At 49.5% G+C, this 15,000-nt stretch overlaps 2 protein-coding genes across 2 annotated transcripts in view; both read right to left on the bottom strand.

Moving 5' to 3' along the window:
- wrap53 (WD repeat containing, antisense to TP53) overlaps positions 1-15,000 on the bottom strand; it is a 361,447-nt gene that overhangs the window by 274,732 nt on the left and 71,715 nt on the right. The gene's annotated exons all lie outside the window — the stretch shown is intronic.
- Positions 1-15,000, bottom strand: part of efnb3b (ephrin-B3b) — a 73,916-nt gene that overhangs the window by 34,507 nt on the left and 24,409 nt on the right. The window contains exon 2 of the mRNA XM_068587958.1: positions 3,645-3,934. Within this exon, the coding sequence (XP_068444059.1) occupies positions 3,645-3,934 (290 nt within the window). The remainder of the gene's footprint in view (positions 1-3,644; positions 3,935-15,000) is intronic.

Genomic DNA, 15,000 nt, shown 5'->3' with positions numbered 1-15,000 from the left:
GCGTGACCTTGTGTTGCAGCCGCCATCGATCGGGCTGGAGCTGTCAATCGATCAGTCTGGTCTGTGTGTGAAGATAAAGGTGTTTCTATCTCTGGACACTGCGGTTGCCAGGTGGCGGCACGGAGGGGCCGTGTGCAAGATGGAGGCTGTGGGCCACGTGCAGCCGCTCTGCTCGCATGTTCAACGGCTTTTTATCACGTGTGTACTTTACTGCAACGGCATTATGTTTTCAACAGATGTTGACAAAAATAAATAAAAAATTTGCTCACCGTAAAAGTTGGGTTACAAGCCGCTACTACCTTCGGTGGGTGTCTCTGCTAGCTCCCCGCTGTAGCCAGCTAGCGCTGCTGCTAGCTCTTCGTTAGCCCACGACAACCACTGAAGGTTGCGGACCACGGCTCGCCACCCGACACGGGCAGCGGGGATGCGGGCAGTAGCAGCAGCGCTAACGGAGAGCTAGCAGCAGCGGTAGCTTGCAGCAGCGGTAGCTTGCAGCAGCGGTTGCTTGCAGCAGCGGTAGCTTGCAGCAGCGGTAGCTTGCTACAGCGCGGAGATAGCAGCAGCGCTAGCTTGCTACAGCAAGGAGCTAGCAGCAGCGCTAGCTTGCTACAGCGAGGAGCTAGCAGCAGGGCTAGCTTGCTGCAGCGGGGAGCTAGCAGCAGGGCTAGCTTGCTGCAGCGGGGAGCTTGCTGCAGCGGGGAGCTTGCAGCAGCGCTAGCTTGCTGCAGCGGGGACACCCACCAAAGGTAGGAGCGGCTTGTAACCCGAGTTTTACAGTCCTGATGTGCACAAGAGCACTAAAGCAGCAGAGCGTCGTTGATTGTGTTGATCAACCAGCTTGTTGCTGATTATTTGTTGGTTTAACACGTCGCTTCAGCTTTTTAAACTTTTTTTTTTCATATTGACCTTAACAAGATTCCACCGTGCAACCCTCCCACTAAAATAATACCAACCAATCAGGGTGGAGAAGTCTCTGAAGGAGCTGTCAATCACTGCTCGTGAGCTCGATCAGACTGATGCTTGAATCCAGATTCAGCCACTGCAGTACCATGTTAGCATGTGTGCCGTTTCGCGGTACAGTGAGAAAGTCTGTGACTCGGCTGCCATATTGGAAAAAAAGAGGCAAAAGCAAACACTCTCGTTAACTGAAACATGTTTCTGAAAACATGTGCGGCGAGCTGTAGCTCATGCGCTAACAGAATCTTGATTCATGCTGATGCCGGCGTCGTTTGACAGTTGGACCGGAGTTCACGAGCCTCACGAGCTTCACGCCGCCGTGATGAACAGCCCAGAGGCTTCTGGGCTCCGGCTGGTTGTTTTTCTTGGGATCCTGCAAACTCCTTTTGGGGCAATAAAAGGAGGCCGAGGAACTTGATTTATGACATTATCTGTCAACATCGTGGCCGTTTGAGCAAATATGAAACAAATATTGTTCTTAACCTGGAGCTTTGAGTCCAAACGTAATGAATTGACCTCTGAGACGCAATGCAATGTCAAGAAAAGATTATTTCAACTACCAAGTACTAAATGCATTATTGTTATTATTATTATTATTAATTAATTCCAATACTTATCTTTATTGTATATATTTGTTCAGCAAAGTCTTGGGTAAAAAATGTATATCTGCAAAAAAATCACTTTTAAAAGATATGTTGATGGTAACTATGAACATCCAGCATGATATGAGCCAGATTCACTAAAAAAGCCTCCTGGAGCGTCAATAAGACACCTTTATGGAAAGATTAGGACCTAAAGAATCAGAACCTGGAACAACAATCACAATAAAACAAAGTCTTGTCCTGTTAGGAAGGAGCTTCAGTCAAAACGCTGTTGTTCAGTTCAAAAATGGAAAAATATGACGTATTTTATGCCAAAAGATTGTCTGAATAGGGCATGCTGGGAAAAACACAGCTTAATATAACACCAGTGCGCATGTTTATCTGATAAATATCCACATCAGCGCATCATAAAGTATGAGCACAGCGGCGCTGGCATGAAGATGCACAAAGGCCCAATGTCTGAACACGTGTTATTGCACATAAAACAAAGATTGTCAACGTGGAACCAGATTAATTTCTCCGTCAGCGAGTCAGCTTATGAGTCCTGGACCTGCAGCCGTATTTGACGCGGCTGTTCAGCATCTGTCAGTCATTGAATCAGGTATCAGCAGGTATCAGATTGCATTAATTTCACTCCCTGCTTATCGAGCCAACATTCCTGTATCATTGGGTCCCTGGGCACACACACACACACACACACACACACACACACACACACACACACACACCTACCTCACCTCCTCATATCTAATCCAAGAGAAACACTTATATGTTGGTAATGATGCAGATATGCACAGAGCCTCACCTCCCTCCACTAACACGCCGGCTGTGAGGAACGATAGCGGAGAAAACGAGCGCACCTGAAACCGGCGAACAAATATAGAACACAAAGAGGCATGAGGGACTTCACAGACTTCCAGAGATCTTATATTCTCTTTGTCTCTCTCTCTCTCTCTCTCTCTCTCTCTCTCTCTCTCTCCATCTCTGTCCCAGCTTCCTGCTCCTCCTGGCTCTACGTGTTCTAACGTTGTTTTTCTTTTTTCCGGGGTTGTTGTTCTGTGTTTTTTTTGTCTCAACTCGCAGATGAAAAGTAGAGAAAAGAGCATTTGCACACCTGAGTGAGTCGAGCTTGCAGGTGCGTGGGAGGAGAGCTCTGGGAATCCAACAGGGTCTCTCTCTCTCTTTGTCTCTCCATGCTGCTCTCTCTCTCTCTCTCTCACTCCTGGGGTGTTTTTTTTGTACAGCGCTTGTGTTTGTATTGTGTGTGTGTGTGTGTGTGTGTGTGTGTGTGTGTGTGTGTTTGCGCCGCTCGCTCCTGGCTCTTGTGCCGTATTTAAAAACAACCCACAGGTTTCGGTTGACGCGACCTTTTCTTGCAGATCGCTCTGTCCGATACGAGCGCCGCGGCTCCGGCTCGCCGCGCGGTGACCTCATCGGGCCTTCTCGCGGCCGTAACTCCAAACAAACGCTGCGAGTGAAGCAAAACACACTGCGCTGCTGCGTCTGCGGTCACTGCCAGGCTGGCAGCAACAATAAACAGGCCCGGGGGCCCGAGCAGGACAAAGCAATGACAGACACACACACACACACACACTTAAAAACGCCGCTGAAGCACAAACGCAACCAGACTGCACTCAACACAAAATCCCACACAAGTTGCATTGAAGGACACGCTGCAAAAAATGAAGAATATAACTTTTTTTGTTGTCTTTTCTGCTTGAAAAAAGAGGTCTGAAGTGTGTGAGAGAGACCGTTCATGAGGTCTCTCTGCAGCCATGTCGGTGCGACGGCCATAATTCATCAAAGTATGTCAAATAAATAAAAAATATGACTCTAAAAATCTCCTGGAAACTCATCTGGTCATTTTTTTTTGCAGTGTAAGTCCTGTACTGTCTCCACCCGGTGGGCCGGATCAAACCTAATTACTCTAAACACACCCGCCCAATCATCATCATCATCATCATCATCATTGGAATAAACAAACACATTCAGACACAATCAGAGAATCAGTCGTGCAATCATAACAACCCACACACACACACACACACACACACACACACGCACACGCGCGCTCCCTCCACTCACCGATGATGAAGTAGTCGTGCATGCTCTTGAACTCGTGGCCCCACAGGTTGGGCGAGAACTCCTGGAACTTGATGGTGAAGCGGCGCTCGCGGGCCGGCTCGTCGCAGGTCAGCACGATGTTGGGCGGGCCGCTCACCTCGCAGCGGTCCGCCTGCTCGCGCAGCGACACCAGGTACAGCTTGTAGAACTCGTACTCCGGCGTGGACCGGGCCGTGTCCTGCGGCGGGCAGATGAGGTCCAGCCGGTCCCCGATCTGAGGGTACAGAACGTAGCCCTTATCGTCCCGGAACCTGCGGGGAGGAAGAGGAGGAGGAGGATGAAATGGAGTCGCTTCCTGCAGCTCAGAGACACTCAGAGACACCGGTCCTGCTGCTGAACGAGCAACACATGACTCATCCTTCTTATTCCCCGTCCTTCACCGGGAAAAGAGGGGAAAAGCCGAGAGAACACCGTTATCAGACGATGCTTTTTCTTCCTGCTCGCCACCACGGCCCCGCAGAAAAGTATGAAAGTAGAGGCTTGGTCTGAGCTGTGGATTCTGATCTCACACAATCATCTGAAGCAGTCGAACGCATGTGAAAGTGGAGCAACGGGAGCAACATTTCCATCCAAATGGAAGCTGTGAGGACGTGAGGTGAAGGCAACGAAAGAGGACGTTGAGAGCCTGCGTGGGAAATATCGCACAACAACAACAACTTTTCACTTTCTTTTTCTGGCAGGACTACTTTCCGTGTTTTCCTTCCCGCCCCTCCGGAGCGAGAACTGAAGCGCGTCCGCAGAGGAAGAAGCGAGCAGACAAGCATCGCCGCAGCGCGAGCTGCCAAGTCTCAGGTAGGTACAGTTAATTAGTTTGCTAATTAGCTGTTTTGATGTCTGTCATCCTCGTCTGATATGAATGATGGGCCGTCTGTTTGTTTACGGCCTGCGCGGCGGCTCGACACCTGCTATCTGCGGGGAAACCTGCAGCCTGAACCGACGCAACAACAACAACACAAATGCTTTAAAAAAGAGGGATCGTCGTCGTCATCAGGAGCTTTCAGTTCAGTCGACAGCGTCTGACGGTCTTAATGATCTTAAAGGAGGAAAAAGCAGGTTGACGAATGGATTTCACATATCGGCAAATTGGTTTAAAAGCTTTTTTTTGGGGCGGTTCTGCAGAACGGCGGCCGGCACAGCTTTTAGAGGTCGAGCAGAGATCATGAAACACGGCAGTCAGAGGGGCCTAAACTCCACAAATGACTCAAAAGTCCGTCATGGCCTTCACAGCGCGGGCCATCTCTCGCTGATAAGGCCAAACACTGCGAGTTATCAACTTAGCCCCGGAGGCCCGTGATGACTTCAGCGCCGCACGCCGGCGCCTCGCGCGGCTAACCGCGGAGTCAGGAAGGCGTCCCGGCCGGCGCACACACACCCATCACGTCTTTATCTCAGGTTAAGATAAATGTCACCACCGGCGGAAAGGAGGAAAGTGTTTACAGAAGAAGATGAAAAGCAGGAGATTTGCCGGGGTTTTTCACACAGAATGTTAAGTGACACTTTGATGTTTAAGTGGGAGGAAGCGAGCGGCTGTAATGTTCAGAAGCACGTTCTCTGGTTTCCGCGGACTCGCTTCTGCTTCCAACAAATCCACACGAGCACTTGGGAGTCGCAGCACTCAAACCGGCTTAGTTATTCTCTCTGTTCCGCTGTCAGACAACTGTTTGACCATTAAAATATAAACAACGCAGAATCACAAGGCACGAGCGCACCGAGAAGCATCGCGCTAGACTTTTAAAAAGGACTAAATAAATCCTACTAAAGTCACATTAGCAACAAATTAGACTTTCATTCGTCCAAATGGGCTAAATCTGTGATTATTTATTTCTGGCTTCCACTTCAAGGCTGACAAAAAGTCATCCCAATTAACTATTAGAAAAGAATCAGGCAGTAAAGGAAGGGGCTAAGTTGTTTTTTATTGTTATAATTTCAGCTGGAAAGACATCAACTCTCTTTGCATGCGTCTCATTAGTTACACCAACTTGTGCAAATTAAAGAAGCACTCCAGAAAGTTAATGCTGCCCCTCCATAGCGCTGCTGGCAAGAGACAGATCTTTCCACACAGCGGTCCGAACAGAAGCAGAAGAGGACGACATGTCTGTTGTAGGACGTGCAACTTCACAGAGTTTCGTTTTTGGCCTTCACTGGCGGCTAAATCTGTGAAACTCAACCTCTCACATTAAAGTATCGAGGTATTTTAATGCTGTAATACTCCGCTGATAGCTGATGACATCACCATGACATCAGCAGTGTTATTTCCCCAGCCTTTAGAGCTCTCCCTCCCTCCAGACCCACAAAAGACATAAAACTGTTTGCACGGGCCGGGTAGCAATGCGTAAAAGCGCTGGAATGCCTGTTTTAAAAAAGTGAAGGTCAAACTGCCACAAAGGACGCGACGCTCACACACTTGTTACCCAGAAGCAACATTGTGTGTTGACAACATCGGGTGATGCGGGACACAGAGAGGAGGTTTCATGAGGACCATTTGCCGTCTCTCCGATCACACGGCCTCTCTCCACGCAGGCCAGCTAACAGCTAACGGCTAACAGCTAACAGCTAATAGCCTTAAAGCTGCTGTAAATGTAAATGTGGCGCTCTATCCGCGGCGTGCACCAGAGGGGAACTCGAGAGAGCGGGCGGAGGAGCTTTTGGCGGAGGCCCGCTGGGAAGCCACTGTTCCACTTCTCATTACCCAGGTCACCCGGGGTTATCAGGCGACGCTCAGACTGGAGAGGCCGGCGCTCAGCTTCACTCAACACTCACGCACATGCTTCACCCGCCTGCCGGCTGCACACAGCCCGCGCCATTTATAGGAGGAGGAACTGTAAACACGGCGGAGGTTCCTGAGGCGTCTGCAGCACAGCCTAAACAGAAAAATCTATCACTTACACACACACACACACACACACACACACACACACACACACACACAAATGCCCTCCTGCTAAACACAAAAGGTTTGCCCAAATACATCCACCCACATCTAAACACACAGGTTTAGTTTTTTCCTAAACATGAATGCTGAAACCCACTGACACACACACACACACACACACACACACACACACACACACACGCGCGCGCACACACACAGGTTCTTCTAAAAACAAGCCCCTTTTGCTTCCTGCATGACGCATTCTGTGAGTGTATCTGATGGTACACTGAGTCACAGCCGAGCTGCATTGCAGAATGGCAGAGCAAACACACACACACACACACACACACACACACACACACACACACACACACACACACACAAAGCAGAGAACCGTATGAGTGTTGAGCTAAAATGCCACTGGGCAGGTGCAGTGCTTGAAAAAGAAAGAAGGAAAGAAAGAAAAAAAGATGGAGGAATCAGTAAAGCGTGAGAGAAAGAGAGAGAGAGAGAGAGAAAGAGAGAGAGAGACAGAGAGAGAGAGAGAGAGAGAGAGAGAGAGAGAGAGAGAGAGAGAAATATTGAACATGTCATGTACGGTATGTAGCAACTACAAAGCAACACAGAGAGTCCGATTTCCATTCCTGGAGCTGTGTTAGCTTTAGCTGTTAGCTCCGTTAACGTTCGCTGTTAGCGCCGCGACTGGACTGTGCTGCCCAGCAATGCTAACAGCTAGCATTGTTCCCAATGTAGCATTGTCAGGGGGAGCGAGAGCGTGTTTAACAGCAGGTGTGAAGCACATGTTTGCACTCTTGCAGCGACCGTCCGGGCAAGATGCACGGATCAATGAACGGCTGATAAATGATGCGATTACGTGATATCAGCTCGGCGGATAGACTTGCTTATACGCGCCGACGCAGGATTTTAGAGCTGAAATGGAGGCATTTCTGACACTGGTATCGATATCGACATTCCAAAGAAATGTGGTGAACGAGCAGAGAGCGAATGAGAAGTCTGGAGCGAGACCGACGGAGAGAAGGAAACTGAATTCCTGCACATTCCTGTGACAGAACTCAATTTTCTGATAGGCTCCATGTTCAGAGGCTCAGATTTGCTGAGTTAACCCAAGTTAACCTTGTGCGCGTGTGTGTGTGTGTGTGTGTGTGTGCGCACTGTAAACACGATGGGGTAGGGACACATCGTCCCAATCCAATCATGTGGCAGGAGCAGGTAAAAGGGAAAGAAAGGCGTGCATTTATCTCAGAAGTCACACGTTCCCGTCCTCTGCGTGACGCCCTCGGTGTCAACGAACCATTCAAAGTGCGGGGATATAAAATCCCTCGCATGCGGTTTTCTTGGGATGCATTAAACCCACCATTTAAAAAAAAAGAGTCCGGTCTGAAAGTGCCGGACAGTTAGCGGAGGGGTCGGAAACACTGCGACGCAGAAGGGAGGTGAACTCATGAACTTCATGGAGCTCGTCTGTGGCGTCTCGTAACGCCTTCGCTCGTCACTTTTTTATGCCTCATTTTGCTGCGAGAGACACATTCTCTCTCTCTCTCTGTGTCTCTGAGGGTTTTCTTCTCTGCTCCTCTTCCTCATCTCTTTTTGGGCTGTCCACTCCCCCCCCCCCCTTCCCTTTTTCTCAGCCGTTAACAATAGAGCCATTCATGTGGCCACACTTTGAAACATGGCGTGAGGGGCTGGAGGGGGCCAGAGGTGACACTGAGGAGGGATGAGGAGAAAGAGGAGGAGGAGGAGGAAGAGTTGTGTGTGTGTGTGTGTGTGTGTGTGTGTGTGTGTGTGTGTGTGTGTGTGTGTGTGTGTGTGTGTGAGGGAAGAGGGACGGGGGGTCCTTTCTTTTCTCCTGCGCAGCTCTTTTATGAGGGAAGAAACATCATTTTCTCAACCCGAGCGTCGCCCCGCCGCGACCCCCGAGCGGAGCCGAGAGGACTCGAGTGTCAGTCTGCCTGACCTCCCCGACCTCCTCCACCTCCTCCACCTCTTCCACCTCCTCCTCCTCCTCCTCCTCCTCCTCCTCCCCCTCCGCTCTTTCTCTCCCTTTCAATGCTGTTGTCAATGTTTAAATCCAGTGTAACACAGACAACAGACAAAGCTCCGAAAGGCTTTTTCATATATATAAAAAGCCAGAAGTGGCGTCCTGGACGCGTCTCCTGCGAGCTGCGAGCTTGTTTTGTCTTTTTTTTCTCCTCCTCGTGTCCGGCTGCGTGTTGTCTGCAGTCGTACCTGCTCTGGGCGGCGTATCGGACAGCTCCAACATTTCCCAGATTCCACAGCGGCAATCCGAGCCGTGTCCGGACCAAAAGCCGGGCACGCAGGTGCAGCCGGCAAGAGGAGACAAGGGAGAGTGTGTGTGTCTGTGTGTGTGTGTGTGAACATGAGAATATGAAGGGGGAGTTGTGAGTGGGGGGAAGACGATTGTGCGCACCGAGTCCATGAGAGAAAAACCCCCCGAATAAAGGAAGGAGGAGATGGAGAGAATGAGGAGACAAAAGAGAGCGCTGGGATTCAGAGCGATGAAGCAAACACAGAAGGACGAAGAGAGAGCGAGAAGCCGGACAGACTGCAACTGAACACGACGTGGGAACAAGAAAAACAGACAGAAGGAGGATGAAAAAAGAGAAAAAAGGGCGAGAGAAGGACACCGAAGTGGACACGAAATAAACTCAAATGAAATCAGCGTGGACGGATTTACTCCCAGCTCCACACGACCTTTGACCCTCCTCCATCCTCTGAGGGGGTTCTGTCCTTGAGCTCACCGCAACCCGGCGTGAGCAGGAAGCCGAGGAGAGACGGCGAAGAACCGATCTATTAGGGAATAATAAACGGCGGCGGTGTTCGGTTCTGCGGCGGCGGCGGCGGCGGGAGATTTATGGCGGGCGCGGGCGCATAAAGCTGTCTGCACTAATCTCATGGTATACACAGCGTAATCACACACACTGCTGCACCCCCGCCGCCGCACTCGGGTAATGTACACACGCTGTCAGACGCACGGCGGGGGAGCGCGCACGCTACGAGAGCGGCGAACCGATCGGCCACGGCGAGGGCGTGCACGCCACGCACACACACACACACACACACCCGCTGAGCTGCAACACCTGCAGGCCATCTAGTAGCTGTCTGGAGTAAATCCGCTGGGTCTCATTTGCAGGAGAGGCGCTTTTACAAAGAACAGGCGAGCGCACTCGCACGCAGCGGGCGGGGGGCGGCCATTTTGAACGTGTCATTTAAGCCCACATGGGATCTTTAAAGCGCACTTTTTCGGGTGGGAAGACCTCTGCGGCCAATCCAACTTTGCTTTCATGCTTTTCCTTTCAAACAAGTGTTGAAGTCTCAAAAAGAAATCATTTACAATACATATTTTTCCTTTTCAAACACGCCTCCTCTAATATGAAGGGAAGGATTCAAGAGATTTTGGAGGAGTGGAATTATCTCACTCCCCTCACAGACCGTTCTGCCTACTTTAAGAACAATATTATTGCAGGCCTCGCAGGATTAAATCACTTCTGTGCGATGGATCTGCAGCGGCGGCTCTGCTGCAGCGATCAGGAGCTGAAACACCAGCGTGTGTGATGTGAAACACATGCTGGGAGTGTTTTAAACATCCCGTGTTGGGAGGAACTGCAGCTCCATCAAAATTGCGCGGTTGTGCGTCTCCGGCTGGTGGCTTTACAATGAAGGATTCTTTGGTCTCGACCTCGTCTGTGGTTGTGTAATCAATGCCGGTTTGAAGCAGGTTGAACTTACGGCCTCGTGTGAAATATGAAAATGTAAATGCTATTATCCTCTGTCGCTTTGTCAGTGGGTGAGGTCATCCTCTGGAATATTACTGAATTAATACTTTGTTCGTGTTGTGACAGAATTATTTCAGTCGTATATCAGTCTGGGAGGATTAAATTGTTCGTTGGAGGAATCATAAAGCACCTAAGAGCTGAGGAAACACACACAAAGGACATTTTCCACTTCCTGTGTCATCTCTGTCACAATATGTGTCATCTTAAGCTGTTCATGGAATTAATAATCGATGCTCATGATTCAGTTGGTTGAGATTCAGCATCATGCTCGGCAGCACAGGGCAGACAGAGGGTTTTAAAATATCCATAATCATTATTACTGTCTTCATTAAAGAACCATATACCCTGGAGAAGAGCTGCAGAAAGTGGTCTTTGACTGTGTGGATAGAGCCGGAGAGAGAGAGAGACATTTGTAGGAAATCGAGGGAGACAGAGAGGGTTAGGGAGAGAGAGGGAGGGGGGGGAGCCATAATGTAAATTGATGAGAGTTTGAGTCTCTCTAGAAGGCATGGCCCAGATACCTCCCAACATCTCTATTATGGATGAAATGATGGAGAGGATGCTCGTTCAACGGGGACAGGGAGAGGGAGGAAGGCAGCTGCCATCCAAGAACTTTTGTTTAGAAATTATCTTCCGTTTAGTTAGAAAAAAAAGGAGCAAGCAGCACAGTTTGAACAAATGTCTTCAATACAAAAGAAACCAAACGCGCAGAAACGTCGAGATCCAGGATGGAAAATGTGTCGAACACGATGCGTAAACTTTGAGGAGTAATTGCAGCTCGCTAGTGAACGCCGCGCAGCATTTAGCAGCTAAAGAGATAGAAAAGTATATATTTCCTTCCTTCACCCCTGGTGATTGACAGCAGCAGAGGTCATTAAGGCCCGCCCCCTTCCACGTGTCACGCTCATGCACGGTCATGTGTTCATCTACTGAGACGTCATTTGATGCCATAAAAAACAGGCTAAGCTCCTCACGCGCTAACAGCACGCTACGGCTGTACTCTGCTCGTGATTGGCTCAGGCGGATGTGTGGGCGGGGCCTCGATACTCACGATGGGAGGAGCTTGGTGGAGACCAGAAACGAGACAAAATGGACCCTGAACGTGGTCAAAAACACACCGTAACAACACGCCTCTGTTGTGTTTCCACTTTGTTGCTTAAACAAAAGAAGAACGCAATGAACGCAGCTTTAAATCCACACGTCAGGAAACAGAAAGATGGATGTTGAATCATTAGAGGGACATAACGAGAGAGGAAGATGAGGAGCGGCGTGAACGTGGAGAAGAAGAAGAAGCACAAGGTTGATGTAAAGTCAGTGAGAGCTGGAAAGCCCTCAGGAATGTTGGTGGTGAGAAACGACAACTGCGGTAATAGTTTCCATATGGTGAGAGAGAGGGAGGGAAGGGGGGAGAGAGAGAGAGAGAGATGAGAGGAGGTGGTGGAGGGAAAGATAGAGAGACACCACTGATGATGAGAAGAGAGAGAGAGAGACGGGAGGTGGCAGTCAGCAGGTAAGGATGCAGAGGATGTTTGAATAGTTAGTTGGCATCATGGGACTTTGAAGGTAACTGTGTCCTTGTCATCACTCTCTCTCTCTCTCACACACACACACACACACACACACACGCACACACACACACACACACACACACACACACCCTCCTGTCCAGAGTCCAGAATGCTGCAGCGTCTGTGTCACATCGAGTACATATCACACCCGGCGTAGCCACGGAGACACAGGATGGAGGCAAGCTGGATGCCTTGGCATTTAAAAAGAGCACGCATAGGCAGACACACACACACACACACACACATAGATTGTGTCCCTCCTATAGACACGCACAACCTTCATCTCCCTTGCTCCTGCAGTGCTCAGCATCCATGCGACACAATGCAGCAGACGAGCGTGTCGCATTAAGTTGAGACTTGTGGCTTCATGAAGAGGAACCAGAACTAACTAACCGGCTGTGGGAGAAGACTTCTCCTCCTCTTTGAACAGCAGAACAATGCATCCATATTCAGGTCAACTCAAACTTTTCTCCTGCAAACATCTCCCTCTCCCTCTCTCTCTCCCTCTCTCTCTCTCTCTCTCTCTCTCTTTTGCGCCTCATCTCTCGCTCATTTGCATCCTTGTTCCTGCTGTTTTTCCCGTTCCTGCATCTGCAGCTCAGAACTTTTGTTCGTGGTTTCTTTTGACTCCTCCAAACATTCAGGAGGAGCGAGTTCTCGACGCTCTGTTGTTCCTGCTGGTGTCTCTTCCTCCTCCTCCTCCTCCTCCTCCCTCGCTCCACTTCTCGCTCCTCCACCTCTCTTTACCCTCCTGCGTTCCCGTCTTTCTTCCTCCTCCAAACCGAGCCGTGTCGCTTCAGTGGTTTCGACGCTTTGCTTTCATTTGAGTTCAAAAACACTTACACAGATGGAATTATGCAAAAAATTGTATTTTATCTTTTTAATAAACTATTAGCCAGGAAGATGCGTTTGAAAGATGGTTTAATAATCGCATGTTCATCGGCAGCGCACTTGAAAATCTCGGGTAACATGCTTTTAAATCTCAGTGTCTTACAGCTGAGTGGTGTCTATTTTTAATATGAATATTTAAATTATTAATGTTCTGCTTTGTATAATATTCTGTATCAAACCTTCCTACTTTCACTGTCTTTGAATGCATATTGCAGTGTTTCTTAAGAAATATGTCTTTCATTAAATGGTTTATTTATGGTAATAAGTACAATTAATCTGAAGACTCAACACATTCTGTACAGTAATTATGTTTTATTTACTAAATCAATATAAAAAGACTATTTTTCCGACAATCAATAATGATTACTTTCATTTTTTATTGATGAATTGGTCGACTAATCTAATCTTGTCGTCAATAAAATCCCCTCCATCTTCCAGCGGCTTCAGTCTGAACCCAGAGACACTACTTCATATTCTATATTTAAGACATCGTGAAACGATGGGAATCATTTGACGATCTCTCTCGCTTCCAATAATCGATGATCGACGTTAATGATCCTCCCGTGTGACTGGTTTCCATCGCTCAGCGCTCCGAAACCCGAGCGTTCCTCTGGGGCGTCGCACACGGGCCGAAAACCAGAATCCCAGATCTCGTTCTTGTTCTGTTCCTCTGAACCGCCGCTTCCTCCCGCGGCCCCGACGTCCAGCAATGCACTCTGGGTGATTTGCAGCAGTCTGGATTGAGCCCATTACGGCCGTCTGGTGGAGGTGTGTGGTGACGGAGCACCGCGAGACCCGACAAATGTGTGTGTGTGTGTGTGTGTGTGTGTGTGTGTGTGTGTGTGTGTGTGTGTGTGAGGAAGAGAGTGAGGGGGCCCCCCAGCTCACAAACGATACCTCCGCATGTGAACCCCTCGACAGCCTCGAGGAGGCCCTCGAGACGGACACGAGCCCCAGACCCCCCGTGCCCGCTAGCGTGTTTAAGAGCACAGCTCACGGTGACATGTATGCACACACACACACACTCAGAAACACACACACACACACATATGGATGATGGCAGCTGGCCTTCATGCCCAGTGTGGGAAAAGTCTCTCATTCACTCCAACCACCTCGCTAATTTAATTAGGTCACACAGGGCTCTGGAGGACTGAAGGTTATAATGCAGCGGCGCTCATTCGCTATGCGTCACACACACACACACACACACACAGAACCATCCAAGGGCCGTCCCTCTGGGAGTGAAGGAGTGAGGTGAGACGCTGACCTGCCACAGTGGGGGTCACCTCCAGCTCCCAAGCTGTGTGTGTGTGTGTGTGTGTGTGTGTGCGTCTGTGTGTGTGTTTCCACATGCGTTCATGCATGTAGGCGAGTGTGTGTGTGTGTGTGTGTGTGTGTGTGTGTAGGCTCAACTCTGCTCCGGAGAGGCCACAGGGTGCATGGAGTCTGAAACTTTAGCTAAAGGCGACCCGGCTGAGGCTCGGCCGGGCCGCGGTGTCAGCAGAGCAGGGTAATCCATCGGGGCCCTCAGGGGCCTCAGAGCGTGCAGGGCTCCTGGGACACACATTTTATTGTTTTTAACCAAGCTGCTAAGTGTGTCTGTCTCTCCAACTCAGGTTCTGCCGCTCGGCCCCGAGAGGGAACCTGTGCTGGATCTGATGAAGATGAAGGAAGAAGATCCTTTCAAAGGGTTTTCCCTTAAAGCAGGAACACATCCGCCTGGCTCAACATCTACGAACACAGACGTATAGTTTATTTATTGTTTATGTCTGTTGGCATACACATGAAGCATATTTCATATTTCATATGTGACACGGTTCCCACTTGTTGTATTCTATCTTCTCGTTTCATCTTTGGAGCTCAGGCTTATGCATAAAAGATGTGTATGTATGTGTTTGGGTGAAGGATAAGGTTATGGTGAGGGAGTTATTGCACTCAGACGGTTCTCATAAGGATGTAAGTCCCAGGATGTGTGTGTGTGTGTGTGTGTGTTTGTTGTGTGTACCCCAACAGGGGACTTGTGTATATGCAGCGGTGCTTAATCCACCGTTGGAAATGGGAACCTGGCTTCCATTCGGTTTCCCCCACAGGCTCCGAGCGGCGCTACCCGACTCCCCGACGCTCAGCTCCGACTCCACTGGAACGCATCTTGAAGCGATTTGGGGCTCAAA

The sequence above is a fragment of the Clinocottus analis genome, unplaced genomic scaffold (genome assembly GCF_023055335.1).
Source record: "Clinocottus analis isolate CAN_PGR_092001 unplaced genomic scaffold, fCliAna1.0.p SCAF_21, whole genome shotgun sequence".
NCBI lineage: Eukaryota > Metazoa > Chordata > Actinopteri > Perciformes > Cottidae > Clinocottus > Clinocottus analis.
This window is presented reverse-complemented; position numbering and strand designations above follow the sequence as displayed.